Genomic DNA, 23379 nt, shown 5'->3' with positions numbered 1-23379 from the left:
AGTGATTCGGAGAAACGAATCACGGCAGGACACTGCTTGTAGCTCTGAGATGCAGCGTGCTGAGCATACAGCCAGCAGGAATACCATCTTCAAGGTTAGCAAATGGAGGGACAGGCCTCGAAGGGGTCTGAAGGCATGTCCCGCTAGAAATTTCAAAACTAGGTTGAGATTCCACAGGGGTACTGGCCACTTCAGTGGCGGGCGAATGTGTTTGACTCCTTTCAGGAAACGTGAAACATCTGGGTGTGTGGCGATACTGTTGCCGTCACTCCGGGGACCGTAGCAGGATAGCGCTGCTACTTGGACCTTGATGGAATTGAGGGACAGACCCTTCTGAAGTCCATCTTGTAGGAAATCCAAAACGATAGGGATCTTTGCGGCATGTGGATTGGTGCTGTGAGTTTCGCACCAGTCTTCAAATACTCTCCAGATCCTTATATATGTTAGTGATGTGGAGAACTTGCGTGCTCGGAGGAGTGTATCTATTACCGGCCCCGAGTATCCTCTTTTCTTCAGTCTAGCCCTCTCAATGGCCAGACCGTAAGAGAGAATTGAGCTGGATCCTCGTGGAGGATGGTACCAGTCCGGGGCCACTAAAGAACTAGGCCTCTGTGCCGCTGAATCTTGTGTACAATGGCGCCCAGCATGGGCCATAGAGGAAAGGCAAATAGCAGGATCCCCTGAGGCCATGGTTGTACCAGGGTATCGATCCCCTGGGATAGCGGATCCCGCCTGCGGCTGAAATATCTGGGTACTTGAGCGTTGGACCTGTCTGCTAGTAGGTCCATGCCCGGCGTCCCCCACCAGTCCACAATCATCTGGAAAGCTGTGGGCGACAGCTGCCATTCCCCTGGATTTAGGCTTTCTCTGCTGAGGAAGTCTGCCGTGGTGTTGTCCTTCCCGGCGATGTGAATGGCAGAGATGTCCTGGAGATTTGCTTCCGCCCAAATCATCAGGGGGGCTATTTCTAGGGATACCTGTTGGCTTCTGGTTCCGCCCTGTCGGTTGATGTATGCCACCGTGGTGGCGTTGTCCGACATCACTCTGACCGCTCTGTTTCGAAGTCTGTGGGCAAATCGCAGGCACGCTAGCCTGACTGCCCGTGCCTCTAGTCGGTTGATGTTCCACCCCGACTCTTCTCTGTTCCACCGCCCTTGGGCGGTGAGTTCTTCGCAGTGTGCTCCCCATCCGTTCAGGCTGGCATCTGTAGTGAGCAAGGTCCAGGTTGGGGAGGACATTCTTGACCCCCGGCTCATGTGGCCGGGCTGCAACCACCACCTTATCTGATTCCACACTCTGGCAGGGAGAGGTAGGTGTACGGTGTAGTTCTGTGATCGTGGGCTCCACCGAGATAGGAGGGCGCGTTGTAATGGTCTCATATGAGCTCGCGCCCATGGTATCACCTCCAGCGTGGATGCCATGAGGCCGAGGACCTGTAGGTAATCCCAAGCTGTGGGCCGGGTGGCGCTCAGCAGGGCATGCAGATGATTCCGGAGCTTCGCTCTCCTCTTGGCGGTCAGACTGACCTTGTCTTCCTGGGTGTCGAATCGGACTCCTAGGTATTCCAGCGACTGAGAAGGCTGTAGGGAACTCTTGTTCAGGTTTACTACCCATCCTAGGCTTTCCAGAAGAGATATTACTCTGTTGGTTGCCTGGTGGCTCTCCTCCGGGGACTTTGCCCTGATCAGCCAATCGTCCAGGTAGGGATGGACGAGAATTCCTTCCTTCCTGAGGGACGCCGCCACTACTACTATGACCTTGGTAAAGGTTCGCGGCACGGTGGCTAACCCGAAGGGTAAAGCTCGGAACTGGAAGTGTTGATTCAGGACTTGGAAGCGTAAATAGCGCTGGTGATCCCAATGAATTGGGATATGCAAGTAGGCTTCCGACAGATTTAGGGATGTGAGAAACTCCCCTGGCTGTACTGAATGTTTGACAGACCGCAGAGTTTCCATGCGGAAGCTGGGGACCCATAGGTGTTGGTTGACCGACTTGAGGTCCAGGACGGGCCTGAAAGTGCCCTCCTTCTTGGCACTATGAAATAAATGGAATAATGCCCAGAATGTATCTCCCCTGCAGGCACTGGGATTATGGCTTTTAGGGACAGGAGCCTCTGCAAGGTCACTTCTAGTGCCGTCCTCTTGAGGGGTGAACAAGGAGATTCCACAAACTTGTCCGGTGGGAGCCGAAGAAAGTCCAGGTAGTACCCTTCTCGGATGATGGCGAGGACCCACTGGTCCGAAGTAATCTCGACCCACCTGTGGTAGAAGAGGGTTAGCCTGCCCCCTATGGCTCGGCTGATTGTCATTGTGGGGTGCAGCCGGGACCCGAACCCGCGCCGGTTCCCCTCTTGTTGCGCTTAGTCTGAAAGGACTGGTTCCTGGCCTGTGGACGAGGTGCTTGGTAGCGAGTCCTGTATGGGTTGAAGCGCTGCGAGTTTCTACCTCTGGATGGTCTAGGAAACGGGCGCTGGGCTCCTCCTTGGCCTGTCTTCTGGTAGACGGGGTAATGGAGAAGAGCCCCATTTACTGGCCAGTTTCTCGAGGTCGCTGCCGAACAGGAGGGATCCCTTAAAGGGTATTTTCGTGAGACGTGTCTTGGCAGAGGAGTCGGCCGACCAATTACGTAGCCAGAGCTGCCTCCTGGCTGCCACTGTGGATGATACTCCCTTGGCTGCCGTACGGACTAGATCGGAGGCTGCGTCAGTGAGAAACGAGAGAGCTGATTCCATCTCTTCTCCCGGGGTGTTGTTCCTGGCCTAAGATAAACAGGAACACGTCACCACGGTGCAGCAGGTCGCAATTCGTAGGGACATGGCTGCCACCTCAAAGGCTTGTTTCAAAATGGCGTCCATGCGCCGGTCATGTGTATCCTTGAGGGCCGTCCCCCCTTCCACCGGAATGGTGGTGCGCTTCACAATTGCGCTTACTATGGCTTCTACCTGAGGGCACGCCAGCATTTCCTTAGCTGCCGGGTCTAAAAGGTACATGCTAGCCAAGGCCCGACCTCCTTTGAATGAGGCCTCCGGCGCATTCCATTCCAGATCGATTAGCTGCTGTGCTGCTTGTAGGAGGGGAAAATGGTGAGTCATTTGACACAGGCCCTCTAACAGGGGGTTCATTCTCGGTTCCCCCGGGGCGTCATGGCCCGGAGGGGCCAGTTCCGACAGGCATTGAGAAATCAGACCTGAAAGATCCTCTTTCAGAAAGAAGCACCTCATGGTTCGGTATGGTTTAATCCCCGAGGGAAATTCTCCCTCCTCGGGGGCTCTTCTTCTTCCTCGGGGCAATCTGAATCCCCATAAGTGGGGCTTCCGGGTGGCGAGTGGCCGTGCCTAGGCCTTGAGGGTCCAGGGGCCGGGTCATCCGGTACATATGGACCCGTTTGGGGCGCAGCCTGCATTGTGACAAAGGCATGAATCCTCTTAAATAATTCCACCCAGGAAAGCGAGGCCGAATCCGGCCTTAGGGGCACCAGGTCTCTCGGGTTCCCTGGCAGCTCCCCGCTGCCTGCTAGGTCCGGGGTGTTCCCTGAGGAACTGACAAGTACGCTGGGTTGCGACCGGTCCTGGCCTGGAGCTCCCAGGGCCTCTTCACACTGGGCACATAGGGAGTCTGCTTCCTCGCTCTGTGTGGCTCTGAGGTTGCATGCAGAGCAGAGGCTTATGCCTGATACTGGAGGTGCCGGCTCCGCTGACGCATGGGCTCTCTTACGCTCCATTTCGTCTATTAACCCAGCTAGATTTTGCGCTTTGTAATATGCGCGAAAGATGTGCACCGAACAACGTGCGCCTATCCACTGGCGCTTATGAATGGGCGCCTATTATGAACGTGCGCCTATCGACGGGCGCCTATCGACGTCTAAACGTGCGCTTAGCAACTGGCGCCTAACAGTATGCGCTTAGCGACGGACGACTAATAGTCTGCGCTTAGCAGCGGGCGCCTAACAGTATGCGCTTAGTAACATGCGCCTATCAACGTTTTGTGCTTATTGCAAACCAAAACAGGCAAATGGCGACCTCTGTGGCGGGCTGCCACATAGGCAGACTCTGCTACTCCTCGGTTCCTCAGAGACCAACAAGTAAAGATGTACGCCTTACCTTGTCTTCGGCGCTTCCCGGCTGCGACCTGGGCGGTCTCCGACTGCGGGGGGAGAGGGTGATTACAGTCACCGTCGCGCTCGAGGAGGTGCACCCACTGCCTCTAGGCCGCGCCCGAACTCGTCTCGCTCGGGGGCCAAGTCCACGCCGGGAGCGAGGCTGCCTCTAGGCCGCGCCTGAACTTGTCTCGCTCGGGGGCCAAGCCGCACCCGAGCCCTTCTCACTCGGGGGCTAGGTCCCTGCCGCAAACCGGCCACCGGACCGAGGCACTCACCTCCGAGGGACCACGAAAATCACCTCGGGAAACTCAACTGGGGGAGTGACCAAATGGTATCACCACAGGAGTGCGGCGCTCGTCTTCAGGTAGGTTTCTTCTAAGAATTTAGTCGTTAGAATTTGGAAAAACGCTCAGCGAGCGTGTGGTAGCTCCAAACTGCTTTGGAGACGGAATTGCTGCACTTCCTGCGGGGGTAAATGTACCTGTGCTGACGTCAGATCCGTTTCCAACTGCTCGCACGAGCACACTATACCCACTTGTTTTGAGTCCATCTGCTACACGCTAGGAAATGTTATGTTATTGCTATAAGTATTTATGAGTAGACAGCGTTTTGCGGAAAAACCAGATGTGACTGGAGGAAACTGATGTGATTTTTGGATTCAACACACTAAAATACATAAAGATCACATTAGCTTGTAGTCAGCAAAATTGATGTAGACCAAATGGCACTCAGTGCAAAATATTATATAGTCTCCCCTCACTGCTGACCTTCTGTGTGCATCTTAATTTGTTTAGATTTTTGTTTTTGGGATTGTTTAAGAAGTGGGTATGTTTACATCTAAGGGTTTTTAAATTTGATTACTAACAGCCTTATGCTAATTTATCAGTGATAACAATAGCACTAAAAGTAGACACTTAAAAATAAGAGAGCTATTTGCAAGTGGTTCTAAATCACTAATTGATTATAAAGATTTTCCTCCTAATGGGAGTAATCTATATATTAAAAAATGTGACACATAGTGGAAGGAAATCAAACACCACCAACTACTTGTTTAGGAACCATTTCTCATTTTCTTAGATCAAGCAAGTGACTTTTACAAATTCAGAATAATCAACTTTGAACTAAATGTTTACCTTAAAACTAACACAGAATTCAACTTTCAAGTTCTATTTCCCACCCACCCATCCCCAACAATCCACACACAATTATAAACTTAGAATTAAATATTAACCTTAAACTAGCACATAAATACACATGGGTAGAATTGTTTAATCCTCCAACAAAATTCTTGTTCAAGATTTAAGCACTTTTCCCTCGGCAAATCCAACACCACCAGATGCATATTCTGTGGTACACAGTCCTTCAGGTGTGAGTGTTTCTTATATATGAAAGCAAGAACTAAGTCCTGAAAAGAGTTTTTGAAGTAAGATAGTTATGTCCACTGGAAGTTGAAGGAACTAAAAAAGCCTAAAATTCAAGCCCTTTTCCTTTCTGACACTGATAGACAGCATCTTTGTCAGCTTATCCAAACACATGGAATAGTCAAGCTCCTTTGTAAATGAGGAATGCTGAGGCAAGTCCATCAAGGAATATTTATTTTATTTTATTTTATTTCTTTTCCTATACCGATGCTCAAGACTAGGTCTTATCGTACCGGTTTACAATGTAACTGAGGGGAAACCAATTAACATCAAGGTAGAAAGTAAAGTTACATTAAACAGGGAGCATAAAACCTGGGCAATGGAAGACAGTACAGAGTTTAAACTAAGAAACAATTAGAGAGAGATAAATATATAAATCAACAAAAACTGTAAGATACAAAAACATAGGTTTATCCTAGGCAGTTATTAGCCTGGTATGTCCAGGGGGAGAAGGAAAGGGTGAGGTTGGGTGGGGGGAAGGGATTGGGGAGGGGTGGGGGAGTGAGAGTCAGTGATGGTTGAGGAGATCCTTCAGCGGTAGGCTTCTGCGAAAAGCCAGGTTTTCAATTTCTTTCTGAAAGTTGAATGGCATTGTTCTTGGCGTAAGTCAATGGCATTGTTCTTGGCGTAAGGAATCCATGGAATCTTCCTTCTCTGCCAACCATAAGGGGAGCAATAACAATGATTGAGGAAACAAAGGAGGAAACCTCTGCTGGCCTCAGAGAGAAACATCCCCTAGAAACTCAGAGTGAACTGATCCCACTTCTTCCCCTTCTGACAAAGGGATTCACCTGAAAGAAAAGAATTCACCACCGCATGATGAGGACTTACTCGCAACACTGGAAGCTCATGCAGAGAGGTGTGGGACTTTGGGTGACCCCACTATCCAAAAGACTTCAGTCCATCTTGGACAGGAGAGGTTATCTACCCCTTCAGTCCTTCAGGGCTTACAGAAGCAAACATTCTTCATGAGCTCAATTAGCTGGGCTCAGCTGGTCGAGGGGACTTGCTGCACTGGAGTTGAAGGAAAGACATACTCTTCGGAAACCCAGTCTAGTTCATCCTCATTAAGAATGCTAAACCAAGGAGGAACTCTGTGCCATAACAGCTGCATCTGCATGTGGCAGCAGACAGCTCTGAGACACTCCATATCAGATGTGTTGACAAGTCTCAAACAGCACCTTAGTCCATGGACTGTGCCTGCAACATCTCCTCCTTTACCAGTGTGGGACTCAGATTTATGAGTTCTGTTCTGACAATCAATGGTGCCTTGGTATGCCACACCAATTGTGATGACACTAAAATGCAAGCTCCATGTTCAATGGCACAGACAGTGCCATGATAGTGCCAGGACTGGGTAAAATAAATGGCTCAGCACCATGATGATATTCTGTGCCATGAAGAATGGTGGGACCTGTGTCAATGAGGATATCTTTTGTCTCAATATCAAAGAGGAGTCTGCGCTGGTGCAACTCTGCTCCAATGGCGCAACTCATTTCTCCAACTCTGAGCATGATGGCCCTGAAGGGAGCATCTGGTGTTTTTTAGACACTCATTTTATGCCTCACCTGGTGCTACAGGCTTCCACATCACATTCAATCCCTGACCTGAGACGGAGCCAGGAACCAGTGCTATGTTGGGGGGGGCAGGGGGGGGGCTTTTCTGTGCTTGCAGGAACAAGAGGGGAAGGGAGTCCCATCTGTTTGTTTTTTTTTATGCAGAGAATCAGATAAAAACTACACCCCTGGAAAAGCAAGAATTTAGGTTATATATCATAAGTGATTGTGCCCTTTTCTTTTTTTTTTAAATATATATATATACAGTTTTGAAGTTTGATATACTTAAAATAGGGTTATCAATGTTGATACATTATGTTGCACTCGCAAAGGATCCAGGGTGTATGTAGTATTATGCACTGACTTTCTGAGGCACCTCATTTCTGTTGTATTCCTGAATACTAGCTTCTAGACAAAGAAAGAAGAGCACCCTGAATACGTGCTGGAATGCAATGAGCAGACACCCCAAACCCTTTAGCTGATTGGTCTAATACATAATCAAATGTACCGCACTTATCTAAAACAACACCCTGATCATGTTCTGATTGGTGAGTATGAAGGGTTTATACTGCTATGCACACTGCTGGAAGATTTGAGTAGCTGAGTGTTAACACGATTGCTGTAAAAATCTGTGCTACTCCCGGAACAAACAATTTCCTCATTCTTTGTTCCTGTCCCTTTGTCTTTGTCTCTCTCTAATAAAAAGTTTGGTTTCAGATTACGTGCTGCCTGCAGTCTCATTGCTCGAATCAACATTTTGGTAGCAGAGGATGGTTTTTTCGCCTGCAGCAGTGATTTCAATCTCCCTGACTGAACAGATTAGACGACGACCTTCACGGGAACTCACGCTCGGGCAGATAAGCGGTCCGGACGCACATCGCGAGCACTCGGATTGGAATGTCTCAGGGACGTCGTCTCAAGAGAAGTTGCCCAAGACTCGAATAGACAGTTCGGCTGGGACTTCATCACGAGTATAACTGTTAAACCTTCGGGTTGGTTCCCTCAAGGGGGGGGAAACCACTACAGAAGTAAGATGCCTGGGGTAGCTACACTGTTTTTTGTTTTTGTTTAAGCAGGCTGTCTCAGTCACGTTGCTTGAAGCTCCACAGTCTCCATTCACTGAAATGGAGGTACACACCGGAAGCACAGCTCGGTGAGATATTCATCCAGGTAAGAACACGCTCTCTTTCTTATAAGGGAGAGCTATCAAATTTTACTATATTCACCCATTGGTAAGTTGTTATTATGTCTAAGTTCAGGTCAGGAAAGTTAGGAGGTACAAAAGATGCTGTAGAGGTCAGCCCGACATGCCCGTTAGAACGTGTTATCTCTTTGCACAAGCCAGATGAGAAGTTAATTTGCCTCTGGTTTGTAATGACTCGAGCATATTTAGAAAAGGAGCTTGAGTCTAATCAGTCACCGCCCCCATACACTGTTGTAAGTGACCCACATATACTCGACAGTGTTTAATACAGAGTACAAAGCCATCACCTTTAGAGAAAACAGTTACTGCAGTGGGGTATTCACATTTAGTCCCAACTGCACCCCTGGGGAAGGAACCCCAATTGAGTCCCACAGCACCTACTGATATGCCAATGTCTGGGACTGTTAAGGTAGAAGGAACTTCACACTGTGTCCCCGTTGGAGAGAGTATTACCCCAAAGGAGGGACATAAACCTACTGAGGTAGAAAGGAGAACAACTCCTGCTGGATCAGGTTCGTGCCTCTATCCTATCACATCCTGCAAATTCCTTGGATCCCAAACCCCCAGTCGCCCTGAAGCCCAAGTCTAGTCCCCCTCTGTCCCCACCCATTTTTAACTCTGAACTGATTGAGCGTGTGGCTCAACGCCGTTCCTGTATCACCCCAGAGGAAACCCCAAACTCAGAGAACTCAGAGGATGCCCTAGATACTGAAGCGAAAACAGACTGAGTGTTTATGGCCACCAACGCCATTCATATTCCAGCAGATAATGTTGCAAGAGGGGTCCCTCCGCTCGCTCCACCCCCTCTTTCACAGACTCCTGAGCAATTTAAAAATGCCCCAATCCGTTGCTTGGCTGGACACTCACTTTAAGCCCACAAATGAGAGCCTATCCCCTGGAAGGATCCCTGACCACAAATGACTGATTTAGCCTTTGATTCCTAAGTTTCTATACACCCACCCCCCCTAGCATTTGTTTTGTCTATCTATCCTGCGGTACTGTATTTTCTCTTACCTTTTTCTCACATCTTAATTAAGGGGATCACCATGCGCTTGCATTCTTATCTTCATTTGTTGCTTCTTCTATATTTTGCTTTCGGTAAACATTTCCAGAGATGGATGGCAAATTGCAGGCATTGTTTTGTGTGACTTGTTTTGTTTGAAGTTATTCACAAAAGCATTTCCTGGTGTTAGTGCTTAAAAATTATAATGACACTGGTAGTTAAGGGGTTAACTGAGCAGAATCTTAACAAAAAAAAAAAGAAGAGGAAGGAGGAATTGAATCAGTGTGTGGGTGAATGTAGTGACGCGCTTCCTTCAGTGCAGGCGAACGGAGAGAGGAAAAGGAAAAAAATTAGGTTTTGTTTGTTTAAACAAACGGAGCATTCCTATTGAAGGCGTGCGTATATGAATAAAGATGGAAGTGTGGCATAGTTATGCTAATTAGATTGTTTGAAAGTACAAAGAGACATTGGAAAAAAGTTATGATTCTTTAATGTGCAATAATTGGTGGAGGTTGGTACACAGCGTTCACTAACCATTACATTTCAGGCAACCTCACAAGCTCTTTCTTGCAACTCCTAATTGATTGGTATTCCACATTGAATTTCAGCTCAGAGTGCTGCTGACTGAATTTATTCTCCAAGATTAAAATTTACAATTGGTATTAGTCCACAAAGCGGCTTGTGATAGCACCTCCTAGTGGATGCATGATACTCTTTTTATTACTTTTTTGTATGCTAGCTTTTATTTTTCAGGTCAACGGCCTTCCTGTCATGAAAGAATTAAGGCCGATATTTTATTTTTCTAAGTTTTTTCAGTTTTATTTTCTTTTTCAATTTTTAAACAGAATTCTGGTTTTTGTTTTTCTGGCATTTCCCAGGAACTTTTCAAACACATTTTTGGTTTACTTTTACTTTTGTTTTCATTTTTTAGCTCAAAATGTGTTAACTGTTGTCTGTCTTGATGTTATGAAGGCATCGTATGAATATTTGTGAAATAAATGGATATATGTCGGTCTTGTGAAACATATGTTAAATGTAATGTCTGCCGTAACTGAGTTGTCTGTGGTTCTGTTTGTTACATTTGACTTCTGCTGCATCAATTTGAATTTGTGTTGCTCCATTACACACATACACGTTCCATAAACACACTATTTAACTTAGGCCTTGATTAGCGAAAGATTAATACGACCTACTGAATAAAATGAATATACCATTGATTGTCAGCATTCAGAGCTCATCTTGGCGAGACAGCCCATCATTATATCATTATATGACCTGAGTTATCTACTCATTTAGCCTGATTTCTTCTTTGTTTTAATGTTTCATTATTCTTTACCCTGCTGCAGTTTTTTTTATCATATTAATCAATGTACCTTGATCTGCCATGCGATAATTGATTGTTATATGTATCTAGTTATTATGCCTTTTTGCAAGTACCATGATTTAGATTTCCTAAATCAATGATAATTTGAGATCATGCAATTTTTATACTTGTAGCAATTTCCAGTCCTAAAATTTCTATTATGAGATTGCTTGAAATGTTCTTCTATCTCTATCTATAAGCTAGTTTGTTTACATTTGGGATTCCAGAGGGGAATATATAATTTTTCCTTATTTCTGGTTTTTTATTTTACTACATTTCTTCCTTTTCCTGTGCAAAGACTCACACTGATGGTTTAGCAACCCTACAAAGTACATTATTTTGTTTTAAACCACATAGCATGCTAAAGACTTTCTCACAGAGTCAGCTGTCACTTGTTTCTATGATTATCCCCAATTACACTCAGACACACCACCGATCTAAGAGGGGTATTAGCCCCGCTTCCCCAGAAGCACCCGAAGACGAAGCAGTACAACTAGCCCTTAACTACATTAACAGCATATACCCTTTGACCAAAACTAGTTTAGATGCCTTCTCATCCACAGCTGGGTCACCTCTTGGACAGGTGACTGCCACAGTTGAATTAGGAATGTCCATACAGCGATTGCTTTCACTGCTACATGTTGTCATTGAACTATATAGTGTCATCAATACCCTGCAGGACCAGCATGATGTATTGGACTTTTGCTATGCCTTTGTCTACCATGCATATGTCTCTGCATTCGACGATTTGGATCTTCCATTGCTGCAGCCATGCCCAGGATGCCCGGACTGAAAATTATGGTCAACTCTTCTTCTGCAGTGCAAGATCAAGTCACTACTATCCGTCAGCGCTTGATGATGGACATGCACGAGATTCCCCATGAATCAGATGGGTAGGGAAAAACAGTGGGCTTAGCAGAGGACAGGTAAGATTTCTTCACCTAAGGTTAGCTTAGGATGTAAGGGACAACCTAAGACAGGTACCCACGGCCCCGCCCATATGAGAAGGGTTTCTAGGCACAACCCTTCAAGAGGGAGATGTATGTAGTATTATGCACTGACTTTCTGAGGCACCTCATTTCTGCTGCATTCCTGAATACTAGTTTCTAGAAAAAGAAGAGCACCCTGAATACTTGCTGGAATGCAATGAGCAGACACCGCAGACCCTTTAGCTGATTGGTCTAATACATAACCAAATCAAATGTACCTCACTTATCTAAAACAACACCCTGAATTTGCTCTGGTTGGTCAGTATGAAGGGTTTATAATGCTATGCACACTGCTGGAAGAGTTGAGTAGCTGAGTGTTAACACGATTGCTGTAAAAACCTGTGCTACTCCCGGAACAAACAATTTCCTCATTCTTTGTTCCTGTCCCTTTGTCTTTGTCTCTCTCTAATAAAAAGTTTGCTTTCAAATTACATGCTGCCTGCAGTCTCATTACTCGAATCAACAAGGGGATTGAGAACAAGGTGGCCAATGTAGAGAAGCAAGTTGAAGATATCCAATCTGTTAATGCTGCATTAGTACAAGATAAAAATGCCATTCACAAGTTAAGCAAACAGCTTGAAAATTTTTCAAGGCATTTGAACTTGCATTTTCTCAGCTTTCCTAAGCTACCAGGGATACCAATTAAGATACACTGAAGAAATATTTCTCTGACGTTTTAGGATTGTCTGGGGAAACTTGCCAGACCTTTGGCTCCTGATCCACCATTGGATGTGTCTTCTATTTTAGAGAGCCCTGTTGAAGAGGTCAAAGAGAGACTTGTTTTCTTTTGTCTCTGAGCAGGATTTAAATATGATTTTAAAATTCTTTCATAATGCTCATGCTCTCTTCTATGGAAAACATATTTGGGTCTATCTAGATGTAGTTAAATCTATTCAAGAGAGGTAAATTATTTCTTGCTATGCATCAGGAAGTTTTTCTTTGGGAGCCACTTTTTTGCCTGGATACCCCTGTAATTGTATTATCAATTATGTTGTAATAGATACAATTTTCTTGTTCCTGAACAACTGCATTTTTTCCTAGATCAGAAGCGATCTCTAACTTCAGTGCCTCTACCTGGCATTTAATGTCTATTTTGAACATCGACCTTGTAGCCAGTTAAGCCTGTTTACACTTTATTTTTCCTATCTTATACTCCCTTTATGCCTATATTTCCTCTGCACATTAATGTGGACTAAAAGTATGTATTTATTTGTACTGAATATTTTCTTCTTACAGTATTTCTATTGAAGAAATACTTTTATTCTCCTTTTCTTGGTCATTATTTGGCTTTATAATGATAAATTTATAAAAAAATAAAAAAAAGTTGATACAGTATGTGAATTTTTTTCCAGATGGTAATGATGGGCTCAAGGTCACTAGAAAAAGTCATCTAAGCGATTCCTTTCTCCTAAAGGCAGTATGAGATTGAATCCCTGGATTCCCTGGATTCCCTGGATTCAATCCCTGGATTCAATCTCATACTGCCTTTAGGAGATACTGCCTCATTTATGAGATACTGCCTCATTCAATTTCATTTAAAAAACAAATACAAAAAAATATAACAAAAACAAAGGAGATATAGGAAAAAAGACCAAAAAGACCTGTCCACAGCATGTTACTAAACTACATGCCCACGTGAAGTATCTTTAATCTCTTTTTAGCAAAAAAGGAAAAACAAACATTGGAGAAAACCTACTCCACAAGAAGGGGGGTTCATTTTCTAATGATTGACATCCTGCTGTCCTCGGAGAACACCTGTTACAGGTAAGCAACTCTGCTTTCTCAGAGAACAAGCAGGATGGCACATATGGGTAATCCCTACCTACAGCCTGCCCTCAACAACAACAACAAAAAAAAAAGTGCAACACCAACAAGACAATACTTTGTTATCAGCAAGCTTTTTTTTGTATTTTATTCTTAACCTTTGCGAGGGCAGCCTGTAGCAAAAACAAGCCCCAGGTGGGAAAGAGTTGGGTTTTACACCTCAAAGAAGTTCCAAAGAACAGACTGATCAAACCAGCTGTTGCATTGGCCAACCCTATCCAAACAATGAGATGTGAATAAGTAGAGAACACACCATGTCTCAGCCTTGCAGATTTCCTCCATGGAGGTTGATTGTAGGTGAGCCACCATCACTGCCATGGTTCGGACAGAATGAATCTTGACATGGCTCAACAAATTCAACCCTGCCTAGGCATAACAAAAGCTGTAGTAATCTGCTAAACAATTAGAGAGTCTGTTTGGCAATAGTGATATCCAGCTTGTTTACATCAAAAGAAACAAAGTAGGATGAACTTCTGTGGGCTTCAGTCCACTCCAGGTAAAAGGCCAAAGATCTCTTGTGGTATTTGTTCACCTTGGAGAGCACGTAGCCTATGAAAAAATTTTGGACGGACAACTGACTGATTAAGGTGGAATTCTGACACCAGTTTAGGCAAGAAATTAGAATGAGTGCGCAAGACCACTATATCATGGAAAAACTTGGAAAAAGCTACCAGAGCCCAACACTCACTGACCCTGTGTGCCAAAGTGACTGCCACAAAAAATATGACCTTCCAGGAGTACAGTGGCTCAAAAAGCTTTCATCTGCTGGGACAAAAACACTGAGGTCCCATGACACAGCAGGAGATCTGATGGGAGGCATCACATGAAGAAGACCCCACATGAAACGTACACCTGAAGGCTGTACAGAAATGGGCTTACCTTCTACATTGCAATGGTATGTGCCAATATCACTAAGATGGACCCTTATAGAGTTGGTCCTGAGACCGGCATCAGATAAATGTAGAAGGTAATCAAGCAGTTTTTCTATGGAGCAGGAGAAAGGATTTCTGAAAACCTATGATGTGTACAGATTCGCCGGGAGCTCCAGGAAGTTTATCTAATGCAGCTTTTCCTGGGCAGCCCAAGAGCCCGAAGAGCAGAGTCATAGGGCTCTTGGGAGGAGTCTACATGAGCTCCCCAAACCAGGGTGGACTCAGTCAAAGACCATTTGAATAGTAGAAATTTGGAAAGAGATTCTCTTAACCCGACTGGAATTGTCCAGCCACCAGGACAGTGTCCCTGAGCAGCTGAGTGATCCAGATGCTGTCCCAGAGATCCTGTGTGGCCTCTAGCCATTGAGATTTCAAGGTCCACTGGACACTTCTCATGTATAGATATGCCATAGGAGTTATGTGCATTGTTGATGCCATGAGGCTCCTTTGCTACAGCCATTAGATTGGCAGCCCTTTGCTGCGGAAAGAAAACTTTTGTCTGAGTTGTTTCTAGAAGAGCTCCGATAAACTCCAATCGAGGTGATGACCGGAGGTGAGACTTTGGGTAGTTGACAATGAACCCTTCTTACTCTAACAACCAGATGGTCATTCGCATAGATTCCTCAGCTCCAGCACAAAACATGCTCTCGACCAACCAATCATCCAGATTAGGAAAAACATGCACCTGCAGTGAATGTAAGTGCATCTTTACCATAGCTAGGCATTTTGTGAAGACACTACCCAAATGTCAGAACGCAACACTGGAGGTGGCAGTTTCCTACTACAAAACAGACATTTCTTGTGATCTAGACAAATCTCTATGAAAGAAAGCATCCTTTAGACAGAGAGAAGAGCCAGTTTCATTTTTGAAGAAACATGATTAAGGTGCCTGTGAAAACCATCTTGAACTTCTCTTTTGATGAATTTGTTCAAGGCCCTTAGATCTAGGATGGGACAGAGTCCCCCTGTTTTAGTTGGAATCAGGAAATACTTGGTGAAACAGGTTTGAAAGCATGAGCCATTAAGAGGGAGGACAGTTCTGTTCCAAAGACTTCTTGATGTGGCAACCAACCCCCACGATAAGACTGGAGGCCAATTTGGCAGAAAAGCCAACAAGTTCAGTTTGTTCCCTCTTTTGATGATTATGCTAAAGGACCCACACGTCCAAGGTTATACTGGACCACTGGCTTACATAAAACTGTAGCTTGCCCCCAATCATACAGTCCTGTGGCACAAGTACTGGGATCCTGGCTATGCTCTCTGCGATCTAGTCAAAACCCCTTCCCAGGTGCTAACTGGGATGCTGTTTGGGGTTTAGGTACGCTCTGCTGCCGTGGACAGGCGCAAGGACCCTACTGCGATGAGGACTGTGTGGAGGAGGGTAATGCTTCTTCAAACAGAAGTGTCTCCTCTGCCCTGACTCTGGATACCTCCTATAAGTGGCTGGGTCTGCAGTAGCCATGAAGAGCTGCTTCAGCAGTGCACAATGAACATGGATTGTGCCACCACATCCTTAATCCTATCTCTGAAGAAATTCTCTCCAGTGCACAGCACATCGAGCTGTTCTTACACTTCTAGGTGGAATCAAAGACCCAAAGCCAGGTAAGTATGTGCCCTGATACATACAGCAGACTCTCTATGCCATTTCAAAAATATCATAGATCAAACAGACTCCATGTTTTCTGAACACCAAGCCTTTGGTCACCAGTGACCGGAGGGCATTAAGCTGCTTTTGAGGAAACTGCTCAGTCATCCCTGCACCTACTTCAAGATGTTCTACACATACTGGCTCATGAAGAGTTGGTAGGCCACTATGCAGGAAATCAGTAAAGCACCCTGAAAAACTTTTATCCCAACAGTATCCATGGCCCTAGAATCCCTCCCCAGGGGCAGAGGAGTGGGTCTTAGAGCACATGGCTTTTTTGAGATTGGATTCAACGACCACAGATTGGTGCAGCAGCCAATGTTTGTCAAAACCAGGAGCCTTTGGACAAGATAAACTGCATCTGCCTTCTTACTGATGGGAATCACTGTGAGGATCTCATGAACTGGGGACTGCCATGATTTCCTTAGGGGGCTCCACATTCTGGAGGATATCCAGCATCTTGATCCTGGACTCTTCCTCCATCTGCAACATAAATAGAATGGTCTCGGCCATTTCCTTTATAGAGCCTAAGAAGGAAAGGACTTCAGGATGGGGACTTCCTTCTATCCAGTATAGAAGAGGGGTCAGAAGGAAAACCCATGGACATCTCCTCTTCAGAAAAGTCTGCAGAGTCATAGCTATACCTCCAGAAATACTGAGAGTTTGACTCATTGCACTGAGCAAGGGAGAGCTCTTGTGGTGCTCTGTCCTCTGCCAGTGGGTCTCGGACCGATAGAATTGGCTGCTGGGGACTGAACCCCGAGGAACCTCAATGTCTCAGGGAAGCTTTCTTCCTCAAGGAACCAGAAATTAACAATGGGCCAGCAGACACAAACCCCGATACCCCTTTGGGCATAGGCACCAGTGTTGATGCAGCACCAGTGAGCACCTGAAGGGAGTTGAGCAGAGGCTGGAGGATCGTCAATGTCTACCTCAGTGCCCTCAATGCCTCGGCACAGAGTCCTTGCAGCACCTTTTCCACAGTTTGCAGAACCCTTTTCTCCTGTTCCTCCTCAAAATTCACTGGTGCCAACATCGAATGGGATGCACAATGTGTGGTTACATCCTCTTCAGAACAGAGAAGACTAATGGCAGACACCAGGACTGGTGGAAACTGATGCACATCTTTGGCATGTGTAGAGGAGAGTCTCTGTTCGCCACAGGACCATTTAGTGGGAGTTCTCAGCAGGTGCTGGACCATCCCTGTTTCTAGCACTGTGCACTAATGGGGACTGATTTAGTTGCTTATTCAGCTTCCCTTGATTTTCAGCATGGATCTTCCTCAATGCCAAGGTCAAAGAAGTGGAACCTGATGCCCTCTTCAAATGGGAGGAGTCTGACCATGGTCTGTCTCTGTGTTTCCTCCGCCCACCTTTGTCAATGTAAACTGGAGGAGTCTGATGCTAGTCTGTCTCCGGGTTGCCTACCAACCATCTTTGTTGATGGAAACCAATGGTCCCCCCAAATGGCTCTCCTGCCATTGGTACAGCTCCAGGATCCTTCAATGTTGATGCCCTGGACTTCTGGTGCCTGAACAGACATTCCATGAGATCCAGTCAGGACCATTGCTCTACATTTGTGGCATCTCCAGACATCATGCAATGCCCCCAAACAAAGGACACATCTACCATTGGGATCCATGATAAACATGGCCCTGCCGCATTGAAGGCACCATTGGAACACGCTAGACATGGAATGAAACAAAAGGAATGTATTATCAAACTCTATGGTGGGCAATAGGTCAAAAGCCAAAAAACACCAATGGCCCCATCACCCTGGGGAATGGTAGTGAATAGAAACCTAAGAAAAATGCTGAAAAACCTTACGTAGGGAACCTATGAGGTATGAGACACCATGATAGCTAAAGCTGAACAAAAAGTGCATGAAAAACTACACAAAAACTTAAGAAAAAAGTGAAGAGAAATTGCGACCTACGGGCTCTGCAAAAAGAGAGACACTGAAGAGACATGTATGGATGCATGGCATAGTAGCATGCCGTGAACATGCTTACAGAGGCTCTAGAAACTATGGCATAGTTTTCTATGCTGAGCTCCATCAGATAAGGTCACCTACACGTGAAGACTGCCCATCGTGCTTGATGTTGGAAACAAAGCAGAAAACCCAAATGAGCAAAGGAGAGGTGGGAGATTACTAGGGATGTGCAGACAAAAAGTTTTCGTTGAATCGTTGATACGTTTTCGTGGGGTGTCGATTTCGTTCAATATGGACTTATGGAGAATTCCATAAGTTGAGGATCTGTCCATACTTTTCCCGGTTCCCTAAATAAACATTTAAACCCCCCACCCTCCTTAATCCCCCCCCAAGACTTACCAAAACTCCCTGGTGGTCCAGCGGGGAGTCAGGAAGCCATCCCTGCACTCCTTTGCAATTTCCTCACGGCGCCGATAGCCTGTGTCACAGGGGCTGCCCGTGCCATTGGTCAGCCCCTGTCACATGGTCACCGGCGCCATCTTGTTCTCCTACCACGTGACAGGTAGGTCATGTGGCAGGAGGTCACTCCGGGACCCCCGCTGGACCCAACCGGAACTTTTGGCCAGCTTGGGGAGGCTCCTGACCCCCCCAAGCTGGCCAAAAGTTCCGGTTGGGTCCAACGGGGGTCCCGGAGCGGAGGCGCGGAGGAGCATGTGACGCCGGCGTCACTCCGCTCCGGCGTCACGTGCTACTCCGCTCCGGCGTCACGTGCTCCTCCGCTCCCGGACCCCCGTTGGACAGAACCGGAACTTTTGGCCAGCTTGGGGGGGTCAGGAGGCCCCCCCCAAGCTGGCCAAAAGTTCCAGTTGGGTCCAACGGGGGTCCCGGAGCGACCTCCTGCCACATGACCTACCTGTCACGTGGTAGGAGCACAAGATGGCGCCGGTGACCATGTGACCGGGGCTGACCAATGACACCGGCAAGCCCCTGTGACACAGGCTATCGGCGCCATGAGGAAATCGCAAAGGAGTGCAGGGATGGCTTCCTGACTCCCCGCTGGACCACCAGGGAGTTTTGGTAAGTCTTGGGGGGTCAGGAGGGTGGGGGGTTTAAGTGTTTATTTAGGTTCAACGTATTCAACATAGCTATGTTGAATAAGTTGGAAGTCGCAATGCGTTGCGCATCATCACTTTTTTTAAGTTTGAAAAAAAAATAAGTTGCGGAGTGCAAATGCATTCAAAACGAATGCACACCCCTAGAGATTACTATGGGATATAGTGTTTCTCTGGAGTTTTTGCATCAAGGATGTAAAAATCAAACCTAAAATCAAAAGCCCTAATTATAAACCATGCTGGATTCCTGAATTAAAAAAAAAAAAAAAAGGTACTGTGTAAATGTTGACATTATCTGGTCTTAAAATGCCATTTTCTTTCCAATTTTACATATAGCAAGTTACCAATTAATTTTCTACTTTTGAAAAACAATAAAAATAAACAAGAATCACAAGATCAATCTGCTTTTAAAAGCATTTCAATAAGGTAAGCAGTTTCTATTTCTTTAAAATCAAGTCTGTTAAGTATTTTCTCCATTGAAAACAGACTATTATAGAAGGGAAATCAGACATAAGCACATTAATTATATTGGATGATTAAATATAATAGACTACCATTTAATTTTATACGTTACCAACCATCAGGCATATTAGGAGACGAGCTAATGAGGGTATCCAGTGTACAGGGGCCTTTTGCTGACAGAACTGCAGGAAAACCAGGCACAAGACTTGCAAACATCAACATTTGTTCTTCCCCACAGTTCGTCTGAAGTGCTTGGAGCCAAAGAAGAAACAGTCGTATTCCTTCACATCTTATCTAGAATTGCCAAATTAAGAAATATTGCCATAAAAATCACTGTGTGAACATTGAAATGCAACAAATATTCTTAATACATAAAGAAAACATTGCATTAAAAAATTAATGGACACCAACTGAGTAGCTTTGACATTTGTGAGCTACTAATCAATGTCTTTGTTACTCTTATTTTAATGGAAGCCTACCTTATCCAGGAACAGATCTAACAGTCTTCCCTCAGAGACACTAACAGGTTGATACTGTAACGTGCGGTTGAGGATTTCCCGTCTGTAACGAGCTGGGAGCGCACAATTCGGACGCGTAAGGCGATCCAGCGATACAGTCTCCAGTTTCACGCGTCCTTAGCGCTTCTTAAAACAGACGCATAACCCTTTCCGCACGCAGCATGTATATGATATGTAAATGAACGAATTAGCTGTATAATGAAGGAATTAGCTATTCCCCTCCGATACTGTGACGCGCGCTCAGATTATCTCCTTTGTAACCCGCTATTTTGCCGCGTCCTTAACCTGTTAGTTTACCGCCACCCTCTACTTGGTGTTAGTGTGGTGTTAGAAAATTAAAACGGGAATAAAGTGTAAAAAATGGGGGCGATTTCGGCGCTCAAGGCCCCGTCCGGTCTCCGGTGCAGCCCCAGTCCTGTCCCCTCCTCCCGAAGCAAAAAAAAAAAAAAAAAAACCCGAAAAAGTAGCAAGGCTCGGGCCTGCTACGGTAGTCCCTTCTCCCTTCCTCCCGATTTCGGTGCTCAAGGCGGCCGGGTGGGCGTGCATTCATCCAGGCAGAGGGAGCCGGAGGCCGCTTTCGCCGCCGGCTCCCTCTGCCTGGATGAATGCACACCCACCCGGCCGCCTTGAGCGCCGAAATCGGGAGGAGAGAGAAGGGAGAAGGGACTATCGTAGCAGGCCAGAGCCTTGCTACTTTTTCGGGGTTTGTTTTTTTTTGCCTCGGGAGGAGGAGACAGACTGGGGCTGCACCGGAGACCTGACAGGGCCAGGGCAGGTGAGAGGGGCTGGGGGAAAGTTTGCCGAGCATCGGGGAACATAACTGTCTACTTCCTGGTACCTGTCATTTCAAATGTCATTTGAAATGACAGATACCAGCGCGGCCGTGAAGCGTTAGGCCCTCGAACCCAGGATACTGTATAGGCGCTCTATACAGTAAAATGGGTTGCGCGGGCCTAACGCTTGCCTAAGGCTTCGCAGCCGCGGCATGCATTTACATGCAATTAGAAGAGAGTATCGAGCGCTAGGTGAAGAGAACTGTGCGTGCGGGGAACGAGGGTGCGCCTGGCAATGCCGCACTCTTTCTACCGCGGCCTTAGAGTATCGACCTGTAAGTGGGAGCAATTCCTTGCAAATCCAACCTTATGAATTTCTCTTGTTCTCTCAATGTATTTTTCAATGAACAACTAAAGAACTAGTAAATCACAATCGGGCCAATACAGTAAGGACGCATAAGAAACAGTGCGGCAGTGCCGGGCGCCCGCTCATTTGCCGCGCGCATATTTTGGTTCACATACTGCTCGATACAGTATTCAAATTAGACGCAAATCCAAGCGGCGTCCAAAGCGCGTCAATGAAGCGGTAGGCGTTCGCAATCCATTTTACTGTATAGAGCGGTATGCAGTGCCTATACAGTATCCAGGGTGCACTGGTACCTGTCATTTCAAATGTCATTCCACCAGGTAAGTGGATGGTTCTTTTCTACAGACCCCGCTGCCTTGAGCGCCCGGCCGGACGCTCAAGGCAGCAGTGCCTTCGATCATGGACGCCCGGATACAGGCGGGAAGGTCCATGAATGGACGCCGTGACCTTGGACGTCAGAGGTTGCGGCTTCTGTTCATGGACCTTCCCGCCTGTAGGCCCCACTGCCTTGAGCGCCCGGCCGGACGTCCAAGTTTCCCAGTACATACATGGATATGCCACACTGTGGATTCTCTGGTGTACAATTTGACTGGCAGCACATAAAAATTATTTAACAGTACATACATGGATCTGCAACACTGTGTATTCTCAAGTTTGTATTCTCAACTCAGCTATGCGTTCTTATTTCAGCGTCTACTACAGCCTTATTCTAGTCACAGGAGTAAGGCTCCATAGAGGCGTCCATGTCTCCGCTGGACCCCGGAGTCTCAGGACGCCTAGCGGACGCCTATCTCTCCGGTGTCCGTAGAGGCGTCCATGTCCGGAGCCTCAGAGACATACAGTTAAACCCTAGCCTGGCGCGGCTCCCATCTAACGCCAGGGACAGGGTAGGCGGTAAATATTCAGGTTAAAGACACGGTAAATAAGATGGTTAAAAGGGCGATAATTTGGGCGCACGTTACTGTATCTAAGGGAATAGCTAATCTGATCATTAACATATCATATACATGCGGTGGGCGGAAACGGATACGCGTCCTTTTCGGCAAGTGGTAAGGACACGTAAAAGCCGATACTGAATCGCAGGTACGCCTTACGCATCCAAAATATGCGTCCAAAGCGGGTTAAAAACCGGGTAACCACGGCCGTGCTTTACTGTATCGGCCCGAATGGCAAACAAAATAAATGATCTAAGCCATTACAAATAAAGCAATACAATACCCATAAACAATCACATCAGTAATCCAAAGAAGCAACAAGGATCCTTACAACTATGCCTAGTTAGTTAAACACAAATTACTTGAAAAATGTTCACTGTAAAAAAGGAGCGAGATGCCACTAAAAATGGGGAGAAAAAATGAGAAAAATTCTTTATTTTAGGTTATTGACAGAAAACAGAGAAAAAAAACTAAGAAAAAATATAAAAGTGTTAACACAGTTGGCTTTATGGTGCACAGGCAGCAGAGCACACTACCACATAGAAGACCCAAATTTAATTCCAGAACACATTGAGCTAGTGGAACCTCTACACCGTACAGGGGTTGGGGGCAGTAGAAATGGGGATAGACTGCATTTCTAGACCCTGGAAACAGGAATCCCCAGCCATCGCACAACAGTGTCCCACATAAGTGGGGCTACAGAGTATATGCATACCGGATCCCTAACAGAATTGTTCATGTAAACAGAAAAATGAGTTACTGACATCAGTTGAGATCAATTTTCAGTCTGCCTCACTGATTACCAAATCATGCAACGTACAGAACAGTACAATTTACTCCCCAGCTCTTCTAAAAAAGATTTGTATTCATTCCGTAAACTATAGGAAACACAATGGCAGAGTAGCAACACAAGCTGTCCAACATTTCTAAAGAGCACTTTTACTTTCTTGAAGATATCTTTCCTTTCACTTATATCCTCCATTATATATTGTGAACTTAATTCCACAATATGATCACTAATGTTATTAATACCTCATGTAATATAATGAAAGAAGCAGTGATTCCCAACCTGGGGTCCGCCAGAAGGGAGACAGTGCAGCTGCTGAGAAAAAGCGTAGGCTGACCTCTCCTCTGAGGAGCTCTGCTCTATGGATGCTGCTGGCTGATCCCATTGCCTAATCTCACCCAGCCCATGCCCAGAAGAGAAGGAAGATCAGTCTGGAGGAGTCCAGGAAGAATGGGACT

The 23379-nt window shown here is 46.1% G+C and overlaps 1 protein-coding gene across 4 annotated transcripts in view; it reads right to left on the bottom strand.

Annotated features, from left to right (window-relative positions):
- The window catches only part of RALGAPA2 (Ral GTPase activating protein catalytic alpha subunit 2), a 1327630-nt gene that overhangs the window by 1166650 nt on the left and 137601 nt on the right, over window positions 1–23379 (bottom strand). For all 4 annotated transcript variants that reach the window (XM_029593760.1, XM_029593759.1, XM_029593761.1 and 1 more), the window contains exon 6: window positions 19658–19835. In XM_029593760.1, the coding sequence (XP_029449620.1) occupies window positions 19658–19835 (178 nt within the window). The remainder of the gene's footprint in view (window positions 1–19657; window positions 19836–23379) is intronic.

Source organism: Rhinatrema bivittatum, chromosome 3 (assembly GCF_901001135.1).
Source record: "Rhinatrema bivittatum chromosome 3, aRhiBiv1.1, whole genome shotgun sequence".
Classification (NCBI taxonomy): Eukaryota; Metazoa; Chordata; class Amphibia; order Gymnophiona; family Rhinatrematidae; genus Rhinatrema; species Rhinatrema bivittatum.
Note: the sequence above shows the minus strand (reverse complement) of the source record. Positions and strands in the feature narration are given on the sequence as shown.